Source organism: Palaemon carinicauda, chromosome 21, assembly GCF_036898095.1.
Source record: "Palaemon carinicauda isolate YSFRI2023 chromosome 21, ASM3689809v2, whole genome shotgun sequence".
Taxonomy (NCBI): domain Eukaryota; kingdom Metazoa; phylum Arthropoda; class Malacostraca; order Decapoda; family Palaemonidae; genus Palaemon; species Palaemon carinicauda.
Window position 1 is genome coordinate 17,799,907 of NC_090745.1, and position 13,274 is coordinate 17,813,180.

At 39.4% G+C, this 13,274-nt stretch overlaps 1 protein-coding gene across 2 annotated transcripts in view; it reads left to right on the forward strand.

Annotated features, from left to right (window-relative positions):
• The window catches only part of cta (Guanine nucleotide-binding protein subunit alpha cta), a 63,938-nt gene that overhangs the window by 11,498 nt on the left and 39,166 nt on the right, over positions 1–13,274 (forward strand). Inside the window, exons 1-2 of one of the 2 annotated variants that reach the window (XM_068344845.1) lie at positions 3,982–4,080; positions 9,594–9,665. Coding sequence is in view for 1 of the 2 variants with exons in the window: in XM_068344844.1 (XP_068200945.1) it covers positions 9,594–9,665 (72 nt within the window). In the remaining variant the exon portion in view is untranslated. Of the gene's footprint in view, positions 1–3,981; positions 4,081–9,593; positions 9,666–13,274 lie in introns of those variants that run through there. The other variant, XM_068344844.1, reaches the window with a different exon arrangement.

The window sequence follows — 13,274 nt, forward strand, 5'->3', positions numbered from 1 at the left end:
CCCAGTCCCGGACCCCAAGGCACTCTGGCAAGATGCTTTCCAGCAACGGTGGGACAACATCGACGTGTACGCCTTCCCACCGTTCTGTCTGATGAGAAGGGTGCTCAACAGGACCAGACTATCGGTCAACTGTTCGATGACTCTGGTAGCTCCGCTATGGCATCACGCGGAATGGTTTCCGGACCTTCTGCAGCTCCTGACGGAGCTCCCGAGGGAGCTTCCTCCACGACACGAGCTTCTCAGACAACCCCACTCCGGCGTCCATCACAGGGCCGTAGCCTCGCTTCGGCTTCACGCCTGGAGACGATCCAGCGTCTCCTCGCGGAGAGAGGCTTTTCGCAACAGGTTGCGGAGAGAATGTCTCGGCACCTGCGAAGGTCCTCTGAGGGAGTCTACCAAGCAAAGTGGAGAGTCTTTTGTGGTTGGTGTCGTGGAAGGGGTATCTCTCCACTCGATGCCACTATTCCAGCAATAGTGGACTTCCTCGTTTATCTGCGGGAAGAAATGCGCCTTTCTGTCTCGGCAGTGAAAGGCTATCGCTCAGCCTTAAGCTTGGCCTTCAGACTGAAGGGCGTGGATATTTCTTCATCGCTAGAACTCTCTTTACTCATACGTAGCTATGAGCTTACCTGCCCCCAGTCGGAAGTGAGACCTCCTCCTTGGAACGTGGTTCGAGTCCTCAGGTCTCTTAAGAGACCTCCCTTCGAGCCATTACGCCAGGCCTCCGATCGCCACCTGTCTTGGAAGACGGCTTTCCTACTCGCTTTGGCTTCGGCCAAGCGGGTTAGTGAACTTCATGGTTTCTCGTACGACATCGCCCATTCAAGGGGATGGGGGGAGGGTAACGTTCAGGTTCGTCCCTGAGTTTGTTGCCAAGACTCAGAATCCTGGAGTGCCGGATCCTCGGTTCGACTCTTTCAGGATCGCGAGTCTCCGTTCTGTAACAAGCGACCCAGACCAGCTGCTACTATGTCCAGTGAGGTGTCTGAGGCACTACTTGAAGAGAACGGCTGCAGTCCGTCCTCAAGTGCGAGCTTTGTTTGTGAGCACAGGCAGGACTAAGAGGAGGGTCACCATGAACACCATCTCAGCTTGGATTCGAAGGGTTATCCACCATGCCTTGAATCCTGACCCTCCTCCGTCACGTCGCCCTCGGGCCCACGATGTCAGGGGTACAGTGAACCCTCGCTACTTCGCGGTTCGACCATCGCGGATTCACCACTTCGCGGATTTTTTCCATAACCCATATATATACAGTAATATATATATATATATATATATGTATGCATGTATTTATGTATATATGTTTGTATGTATATATGTAGGTATGTATATGTGTAGGTATGTATATGTGTATACATATATGATATATATATATATATATATATATATATATATATATATATATATATATATATATATATATATATATATATATATATATATATATATATATATATATATATATATATATATATACATATATATATATATAATACATATATATATATATATATACATATATATATATACATATATATATATATACATATACATATAATATACATATACATATACATATACATATACATATACATATACATATACATATATATACATATATATACATATATATACATATATATACATATATATACATATATATATATATATATATATATATATATATATATATATATATACATATATATACATATATATATATACATATATATACATATATATATATATATATATATATATATTATATATACATATATATACATATATATATATATATATATATATATATATATATATACATATATATATATATATATATATATATATATATATACATATATATATATATATATATATATATATATATATATATATATATATATATACATATATATATATATATATATATATATATATATATATATATATATATATATATATATATATATATATATATATATATATATATATATATATATATATATATATACATATATATACATATATATATATATATATATATATATACATATATATATACATATATATATATATATATATATATATATATATATATATATATATATATATATATATACATATATATATATACATATATATATATATATATATATATATATATATATATATATATATATATATATATATATATATATATATATATACATATATATATATATACATATATATATATATATATATATATATATACATATATATATATACATATATATATATATATATATATATATATATATATATATATATATATATATATACATATATATATATATATATATACATATATATATATATATATATATATACATATATATATATATATATATATATATATATATATACATATATATATATATATATACATATATATATATATATATATACATATATATATATATATACATATATATATATATATATACATATATATATATATATATATATCTAAAGTAGGAAGATGTGATGTAGTTCTAAGGGAATAGTATGGGAAATATGTCTGGGTAATAAGCAAAGCTCTACCTCCAGTTTGTTTCTTCATTATGATCAGAGATAAATGTAAACAAAACATTGGTTGCCATTTTTTAACGTGCTTTTTAGCGTGTTTAGGAAACGCATGATATAAAATTGCCTTTAATATTTGTGCCTGTTTTAGTTTAGGGTACTGTAGTACATGCATTAAGTGTTCTGTACATTAAAGGGTAGTTTGTTAACAGTACTACATACAAGGGAAGGTTTTAAAAGTCTGAATATACATGTTGAATAAATAGGTAAATATGGTGTCACTACTTCGCGGATTTTCACCTATCGCGGCCGCGTCTGGAACCTATCGACCGCGATAAACGAGGGTTCACTGTATTGCTACATCCCTGGCCTTCAAGAGAAACTTCTCTGTGACGCAGGTACTTCAAGCTGGGGTCTGGAAGCGTCAAACGACCTTCACAGCCCACTACCTGCAAGACGTGACCCACAGGAGCCTCGATACGTTTTCTATCGGCCCTGTGGTGGCTGCACAACAGCTGGTCTAACCTCAGGCATCTTTTTGGACAAGTAGCAGTAGGTTGAGGGCGTTGTTACCCGGTCTTAGTCTGCGTGAATGAAAGAGTATGTCTGACCCTTACTTCTTTCTTCATTCTCCCTTCTCTTGGGGAAGCAGCATCCTGGTCCTCGCATAGCTGACCTCGACCTCTGCAGGTAACCCATGCTTCTTTGTGCTCCTAGTATTAAGCTTAATACTGTTGCGTCTCCCATACCCTGACGAGGTGGTATTGGGAACGTCCTATCCTAGAATTCCTATCTGAAGGTCTCAAGGTCAACTTCATAGGACGAGTCACACTTTCCTCGACACACTGCTTATGTAGGCCACACGTTCCTAGCGATGCTAGGAACTTGTGAGGTACAGGGGCTCCCTTTCTCTAGTGCTGCTCACTGAGGGATCGAGCCCCCGGGCAAGCCGAAGTCAGTAAGGCTGGGGACTTTCCACCCTTCCTAAGGGGTAAGTCACCCAATGTAAATAGCGTGGTTTGTATTTTGGTTACGGAACAAATGACAAATTCGAAGATAATTTGTATTTTTCCTAACCATACAAACCTTAGCTATTTACACACATGTGCCCGCCATCCCTGACCCCCAAGTCAAGTCCTACCTCTAAGTGAAGTGAAGCAAGTCACCGGTGTGTGGGGGGGGAGGGGTAGCAAGCTACCCTTCCCCTACCCCCCGCTAACTAGCGCGGAGGTAATTAACCCTCGTTAAAACTATTAGCTCGTCATTTCAGCTGCGCTTAAAGGTAAACCCAATGTAAATAGCTAAGGTTTGTATGGTTAGGAAAAATACAAATTATCTTCGAATTTGTCATATTACCGGTATTTGAGTTCTGATAAATAACTTCCATTTTAGAGTGATGACCTCCTTAGAAGTTTGTTACCTAATGATATTTTAAGGCATATTAGCTCATATGAGGAAAGAATTATGAAGAGGCTAGCCTGTAATGCAAACAACAAAATGTATTATCTCTAGGTTAGTACAATTGAATGTATAATTTTTTTCTTTAAACTAATATAGTGTGTTTCATACTAAATTCTATAGACATTGACCAATCATAGCTTAGCTAGCATAATTTACCTAATGACAAATTGGAAATAGCCGAGAAAATAAAATACTGAATAAATTATGAAATAATGAGAAAAATTCAACGAATAAAATACTGTAGGTTGATAAAGAAAATGGATGAAGTTTAGTATTGGGGAAAAGAAGGTTTCTCTGCTAATACTGTACTTGAGCAATTTAAGAATAAAGTCTTTGTTGATGGTGAAGATAAGGAATATGCTTGAATATTTTTCAATTATTTTGATAGATGTATTGAAAATATTTACCATAATATTGTATCTTCTAACAACAGAATAGAGAGTACATCTTTTGTAATTGTAAAACGATGTTTCTTTTATTTAAAGATAAAAGATACGTAACCACTGGTAGTGTCGTGATTTAAAAAAAAAAAAAACGCGTACCACTGATTTGTCTATTGACAAGCATAAAACAAAGTGATCGTAATTTAATTATTCGTCATAATGTACTTGTCAGAAGGTAAGAAATGTGTAAATCACAATATTCTGTTATACTTAACAGAAATATATTGTGCATGACAATTTAGTAGTAATGTTACCCAAAATATTTATAATGCTTCTGAATATAGCAAGGATGCTTATAAGGATGCAGCATAACCTAACCATTCCATGTATGCAAGTATAAGATAAAAATTACAGGGCAGTGTTTTAGCCTAACCCAATGTGCAGGGTTCTCACCTGATGGCAGCCTTTTACTCCTCTAGACCCGTCTTGACCTCACCTAGTATGCTATAAATTACCTAGATTGTTACAAAGGTGCCTCCGAATTTGATCAGCGGCCTGTATAGACAGGATTTAATTTGGTCTGGGTTTGTCATAGCTTAACCTATCCTAATCTAGGTTTGTTCCTACACATTTACGAAACATTATCATTCACATAGGAGACCAATAACAGTGAAGCTGGGAATATAGAAGTATTTCTGTATGAGTGGCTGTTCATAACTTGAGTTCAACAATAAGATATCCAAGGAAAGAATGATCATTTGTTAAAGATAATAGTTGTGGCCTGGGAAGTGTAGTTCTCTTTTGGATGGAGTAAAGCTCTTATCTGAGGAGGACTTAAAGAAGTTACAAAAATATGTTCTGGATAATAAAGAGTTGGCGAGTCTCTTGGCTCCTACCTCTTTCTCCATGTCCTCCCTCAACTAATTGGTCCAAAGTCAGTTTCTCAACCCCGGTGGCTCCTCCTTATCCCCCTACACATACAGGATAGAATCGAATCCGCTTCAACGCCGGGTAGGACACTAAATCTACCACAAAGGTGTCATGATCATACGCCATCCGAAAACAGGGAGGAGCAAGGAGTGATACCAGAGCGATCACTGAAATATTGGAATCATCCTCCTAAGGGGACCAAAAGACCTCGTTCGTGTGGCGTGACCCACATACTTCCCTCAGCCTCAGGCACTTAGTCAGCTGACTTTTTACACACTGCTGGTCAGAAGAGAAATGAGCTGCTGCCCTTAGTTTTCCCCTTTTGGACGATTATTCCTGGAAGACCAATTGATAGGAGTTTTATAAGTCGTAAGTCACTCTTACCATTTCGCTCCCCATGGTAGAAACAGTGGTGTCCAAATTTTCACCGAGGATGGCGAAAGAGACAGTAAGATTTCACATAACTTTATTTTCTCTGCAGCAGTTCATGATCATCTTTAGTAATGACATCACATAAGCTCTGCTCATGATTTCTAATTGTTTAACGGTTTATGCCCTCTTGCGATAGCTCCACCTCACCAGTTCGTGTTCTTATTAATGCTATACCTCTACAGTACTAGTCATAATACGCCCTTAAGAGAGCACTGTTACACATGTGAGTGATCAATTGCACATCATCTTGTCCACTCACAATCAATGGTGGGGGGATGCCTGCAATGCCACTGGCAGAGGTAGCTGCAGCACAGGACCGATCTTTGGACAACCTCCGTGATTCATTTAGGGTATCACATCCCGTTCATTCAATCTCTCCCTCCATTGACTCAGGATCCAGTTCCAATGAGCTCTTACGCAAAGGGATCTGCAAAGGAGCTGGCCCTTTGGCCCAAAGTCCCGACCATGTTGTAGAAGGGCGCTCTCCAAGAGGTCCTTGACGGCTCTCCAGGCTTCTTCAGTTGACTTTTTCTCGTGAAAAAGGTGTCTAGAGGCTGGAGACGTAGTCATTGATCTCTCAGCTCTGAACAGGTTTGTTTTTCAGACTTCATTCAGGGTGGAGACAGCAGACACGGTCGCACAAGCGATAAGACCTCAGGACTTCTTTTGCACGCTGTATCTCAAGGACGCATACTTCCAGGTCCTAGTCCATCCATCTTCAAGGAATTATCTCCGGATCATACAGAACAGGCAATCTAGTTCAAGGTACTGTGCTTTGGTATTTCCACAGCACCCCAGGTATTCACGAGGGTGTTCGCCCTAGTTTCATCTTGCGCTCACAAGATCGGCATTCGTCCGCCAAGATACCTCAATGATTGGCTGATTCTAGCAGACTTGATGGTGATCCTTCTTCAGCACTGAGACAGACTCCTCGAGTTTTGTCAGGATCTTGGGATCGTGATAAGCCTTGAGAAGTCATCCTTGCTCCCCTCTCAGAACTGGTATACTTGGGTATGATTATAGACACTAAAATTCAGAAAGTATTTCTATCAGACAAAAGAGTACACAGGCAGTGGGAGGTAGCAAGCCCCTTTCTTGGGTTACCTAGCATCCCTGGTCTGTCTAATTACTAGTACCCAACGGCCACCTCAGGATTTGATTTCTTCAGTGGTGGCTGAAATTCAGGTGGAGTCAGCACACCGGATCTCTGGATAGATTGGTCCCCATGGGACTAGAGCAGCTAACAGATCTACAGTGGTGGGTGATAGACAAGAACCTCTGCAGAAGGACAGACCTTCTCGTCCCTCCTTCGGAATTGATGCTCTACACAGATGCATCAAATGAAGGGTGGGAGCCCCACATTCTGCACCACACGGCCTTAGGGCCATGGTCCCAGTCCGAAAGGTACTAGCACATAAATCTCATAGAGATGAGGGCACCCTTTCTAATCTTCCAGCAGTTCCTGGCAGGTTGCTCTGTGGTGCTGATGAGTGATAACACCACAGTAAGGGCTTACGTAAACAAACAAGGCCATACCTTTTTGCAGCCCCTATGCCATCTAGCAGTCGAGATGTTAAGAAGGAAAGAAGAAAATTTGCTGTCCCTATCAGCTTGCTTCATTCCAGGCAAGGGAATCTGCTTGCAGACAATCTGAGCAGAGCAACTCATATACAGTAGTGGGCTACTAATGGTCTTTTGAATTATCTGATAGCCAACAAAGTCCTGACTTTCTGGGATTATCCAACTTCTGCTGCTCCTGACAAAACTCCTGCGAGAATTTCTTCCACAACAAGATCTACTCGGACAACCACACATGAACATCTACCACAGTGCTGTAGCTTCTCATCATCGTCCCGCCTGGAGACTATCCAGCATCTCTTCTCACAGAGAGGCTTTTCGTAACATGTTGCGAGAAGGCTGTCTGGATACTTACGAAGAACCTTGGTATCAGTCTACCAGGCTGAGTGGACTGTCTTCCGTGGTTGGTGTCGTGGAAGGGGTATCTTGTATACCTTCGGGAGGGAAAGCTTCTTTCGGTCTCGGCGGTGAAAGGCTTCTGCTCAGCCTTAAGTCTTGCCTTCAGACAGAAGGGAATTGATCTTTCCTCTTTGTTGGAGTTTCTCTCCTCATAGATAGTTATGAGCTAACTTGCACGTTGTCAGTAGTTAGACCTCATCCTTGGAATGTGTTTCGCGTCCTACAGTCTCTGAGGGTGCTCCCTATGAACCATTACGCCAGGCAACAGATCACTTCCTCACTTTGAAGATGGTATTTCTACTCGCATTGGCTTTGGCAAAGAGAGTTGGTGAACTTCATGGTCTATCTTACGACATCGCCCATTCTAGGGGATCGGGAAGGTAACACTCGGCTTCATCTTTGAGTTTATCGCCAAGACTCAAAATCCGAGAGTAGTGAATAATAGATTCGTGCTCCTTTGGATTGGGAGTCTTTGTTCTGTAACAGATGATCCAGATCAACTGTTACTTTGCCCAGTGCGGAGGTTGAGGTACCTGTATTACCCTCAACACACTGCTGCAGCTCGCCCCAAAGTGTCGGCGCTCTTCGTCAGCTGTATGGGGAATGTCAAGAGATGGGTCACAAAGAACACCATTTTAGCTTTCGCAGGGTCATTGACCATGTAGTGAATCCTGACCCTCCTGCTGCTCTGCAACCTAGAGCTCATGACGTCAGGGTCATAAGTACGTCCCTGGCATTCAAACGCAACTACTCCGTGATGCATGTGGAAGCGTCAAACGACTTTCACTGCCCACTACTTGCAAGACATGACCAACAGGAGAATGGAGACTTTCTCCATTGATCCTGTGGTGACTGCACAAGTGATTTAGTATGCCTCAGGCTCCTTGATGGACAAGTAGCAGATGGTCAAGGGCATAGGTTACCCAGAATTAGTCTGGGATAAATGTTTGAGAATGACTGGCTCTTTTTTTCATCTTCCCCACTCTTGGAGAACAGCACCATGAGTTCTCTACACTGGCCTGACCTATCTGAAAGTAATAACCCTTTCCCTTGTGTACCCTAGTATAAATTTAATACTTGTCTACGTCCCTGATACTCCCCGCAAGGTGGGTGTTGGGAAATGTCTATGTTTGATGTCAACATTCCTACTGTATCTCGGAAATGTCTTACCTAGACGGTCACATTGCTTGTCACATATTCGCAGGCTGCTCAAGCCGCTATTTGTGCGTTGCACAAAGTTTTAGCGAGGTGTCAGGGTTTCTCTCGGTTACAGGTCAAGCCTGTACGGGAAGACCCCCGGTCAGTGGCCAAGCCGGTGGTTGGACTTCCACCCTCCTAATGGGTGAGTCATACCTAATGAATAGCGTATGGTTTGTAGTAGTGTCGAAACAAATGACAAATTTGAAAGTAATTTGCATTTTTCCTAATGATACAAACCTGGAGCTTTTTATACAAATTGTCCCGCCATCACCTCTCCCCCATAGTAAGTCCTGCCTACAATCAAATGTGGCTCGAATACACTGGTTTGTGAGTGAGTGGGGTAGCTGGCAATCCCCACTAAATAGCAGGTTGGGTAGTTGCCACTTCACTTAAATGTTTTAATGGCTAGTCTTCCAGCTGTGCTGAAAGATAATCCCTAATAAATAACTCCAAGTTTGCAATGTTGGGAAAAATACAAATTACTTTCAAATTTGTCATATTTACAATAATGTAGTTATTTCCTAGATTGGGGAGTTCTTGACTGCACACCTTAAAAGGATTGTTGAAAGACAGTATGTGTTGAGGGGATTCTGCATGAATGAAATGTATGAATATCTTATTTTAAATGTTTTACCTTTTCAGATTGAACAGCATGCAAGGTCACAACAAATCGACAAAGAAATACAAAAAGACAGACAGCGATACAGACGGCAGGTACTGTAGTTATTTTTCTTTTCTCAGCACTGAAGAATTTCAAGTTGATTCAATGATGTAGTTCCTTAAGGTGATGAAATGCCCTTTTTTTCATAGTAATTGGACTCTTGTAATGAAAAATATTCATTTTGATAAATAATTTCCATTTAATATGAGTAGAAGAGAATGTTCAGAAAATTGTTGGATGCATTAACCCTGTTATATATATTGATTTGCTGTTTACAGAGGCCTGTAGAATTCTGTTGATACTTTGTGATGTAGAAGTAAACAGTTGTAGATGGTTGTAACAAGAACTCTAATTGATATATAAAAGTTGAAGAATTGATAAAATAGTAAACTGATTTTTTTTACTAGAGTTGAAAGTTAGGATTTTAATTGTTTTATCATTCTCATTATAGTTGGTAGAATACCAGTGTTTTGTTTCATTTTAGGTGTGATGTTATGGTAAGAGTCGATGGAATTGTTTGAAGGGTAAGGGCACTGAAGCAGTTACAATAATCAAATAAAAAAAAAAAATGAGTCCCTTAACCCTTCTCTCTCTCTCTCTCTCATTACTAAGTATTGCCTAAATTAGTTTGAGATGTATATAGGAATTCTTTGTAACTCTTGCTTGATTCTAAATATTAATGCAGTTTGAATGTATTTCTTTACAATGCGTATTTTACATATATATTTTAAACAGTTCAGCTGAAAGACTAATCCATTTTCTTTGTAGTTCATAGAAATTGGGAAATGAAGTTTTCCAGTAAACCAATGTACTGTATTGAACATTGCATCCAGTACTTTTTTTTACTGCTCCCCTTCCTATGTTTATCGCCAGCATTTATAATTACCCACTAATATTAAACCAATAGTAGCCCGTAAGCATACTTAGAGGTAAATTCTGAAGCATCTTTTGTTAATTATGAGCTAGGCATCCTTTTCAGTAGGAAGAAGGTTAATTACACCACTAAACTTCTCCCATGAACCAGCATTTGAATATGCTTAATTTTTTTTTTTTTCTAAATCAATGTTTGCTGCTCCTTTCATTAAGAGCAATAAGAATAAAGCCATTTTATTGTTTGTTTTTTTAAATTGTGTTGTGAACTTGACACTAAAGATAAAAAATCAAGATAGAAAAAAAGTGAGAATTCCTCCCTCTTGAGTTTGAATGGCCATGAGAAATCTTGTCCCCATATTTTGCTTGTACAATACAGTAATGATTTAGTTTAAAAAAAAAAAAAGCTTATTGGATAAATTACTGTTAAGGTTTGTGTTTTTTTTTTTTTCAACTACTTCCATGAATCTTACCTAAGAATTCTAAGCTATTTAGAAGTAACAGCTTCATAGCCTTCTGTTTAGCATAAGTTGTGCTGGAATCTTGAATTGGTTATGAAATGATCAAGAAGCTCATCATCAAGACCACACAATAAATTATCACGAAAAAGATGACTATGAAAGCTATGTTTCTATTTATGTTTGTCTGTGACCAGCAGATTCGGTGAATTACAAGCTTTATTTAATGAAGTGGTTTTTACGAAGGGAAAACTTAATTTTGGGGTGTTGCTGTGTTGTCTCCAAGGACTTTCCTGTAAAAGGCTAGAACAGGAAGCCAATACAACACAATTACCAAAGAAATATTGTCTCCCCTGCTGTAAGGTCAGTATATCAATGTGCAAAGCACGAGCTCAGTGTGTACAGTATAGGGGAGTCTTGCAAGTTTGGGTGCTATTGAACCAGTCACAACACCTCCAATACTGTAATGGTCGGGTTATTGGTGACATGTCATCACCAGAAGCCATTACTACTGCTGGAGACAATGCTACCTGTGCTCAGCTGCTAGTTTCCAACTCAGAGTGACAATCCATTGACCCACTCCCTTAGAGAAGGCTAGGAAAGAGGAAGGGGCTTGGAGACCACACAGCACCTCCCATTAGTAGATTTTTCCTTCAATGTGTGTGGAGGAGGTATTGAGACCCTCTTCTATCCGCTGTTCCGTCTTGCATGGGGGTGCTCTCTATTGTGCCTTCACAAAGTGCCTAGGTCCAAACTCACCTACTGCATGGAGTGCTCTCCTTCCTAATGGGAGGAGGAGAAGGACAGTGGGAGACTTGCTCTCCTTCTCTTTCAGGAGAAGACAAATCCTGTGCGTCAGGGTGAGGAGTGCTGTCGTTCCCTCTCTATCTCTCAGGCCCCTTGTTCTGTGCCCTTCCTGGGAGAGTGCGAGAGTAGCCTGGCCTGGCTCGCTATTCTGGCCCCGTATAACAATTGAAGAATGGTTGGCATAAGTACTCATGGTGACTATGCGCGCAATGACGGAGAGACTTTATACTCCTTTCTCTTGTGCTTATTCTTTAGAAGAGTACGATTAATCACACAGCCAATCTGGTTAACCTAAGAAACTCAGATTGCATCCATCTTACATGCCAAAGTATTTAGAATAAAATAATATAACAAAATAAATTTCTAAAAAATTTTTTTATGATCAATTCATGATGAATAGAGATGTATTCAAAGAAAAAGTACATGAAAAAACCATGCTTTTATGTTATATAGAGTAAAATACATTAAAAAAGAAGAAAATTTAAGAAAAATTTAATCTGTAATCAGTAGTAAAACAAATAAACATGGAAATGTAGGTTATAATAAATTGTGCATGTGTATATGGTGGTGACAAATCTCGTATGCTGCTACTGGTAGGGATCCGCTGCCTCGTAGTAAAGGAGTTAAGGGGGACTTTATGCTGTCACTGGACTTTGAGCCATAAGATCCCCTTAGCTGGAAGTATCTGTGGTTCAACTTAAGGAAGGCATTCTTCTGGACCCTGTACTTCGAACTCTTGACAGCTACGCAGGTTCTCCCAAGTGTTTTCTCCTTGATGTTAGGCAATAAGACTCCTGCATTACTTAGACAACTGGCTACTCCTTACTCAAGGGAAGCCTTGGTTTGTCAAAGGAACGAACTTCTGCGTTTTGCTGCGACTTTACTATAAATCATCCTGAATTCAGAGCAGTCACAACTGCTCCCCAATGGTGTATCTAGGTGTGAGGTTGGATTTGGTGGGAGTGAAGGTATTCTTCTTAGACAGCAAGGTAACACAAGATGGTAAAAGCTATCCCTCAAGCTCCCAGCCCTTCCAGCCAAGAAGTGCCAAGGGCTTCTTGGGCACCTCTCATCTCTATGGGATAGGTCCCCCCACGAGTGGCTACATCAGATAACATTGCAATGATGCCTAAAAACCCAATAATCAGGAGTGAGGGACTTGTCACACAAACTGATAATGATTGATCAAGAGAGCAGGACAGCCCTAGCATAGTAGTGAACATTAAACATCTGAGGAAAACTCCCAAAAAGGCACCCCCTTAGAATTCCCCCTCCGGAGATGATCCTGTTTGAGCATACCCCTAAGGAGGGATGGAGCACACATCTGAGGACCAACATGCACGATGTATGATTATAGAAGGAGGGAAAAGCTGCATGTCAACAAGCTGGAGTTGATGGCAGCCCTTCAAGTCCTAGAGGCCTTCACCTCTCATCTTTGAGGCTACTCAGTCACGTTAATCAGTAATAACACTGCAGTCGTCACATATGTCCACAAACAGATAGGATAGCATCCTATCCACTGTTTGA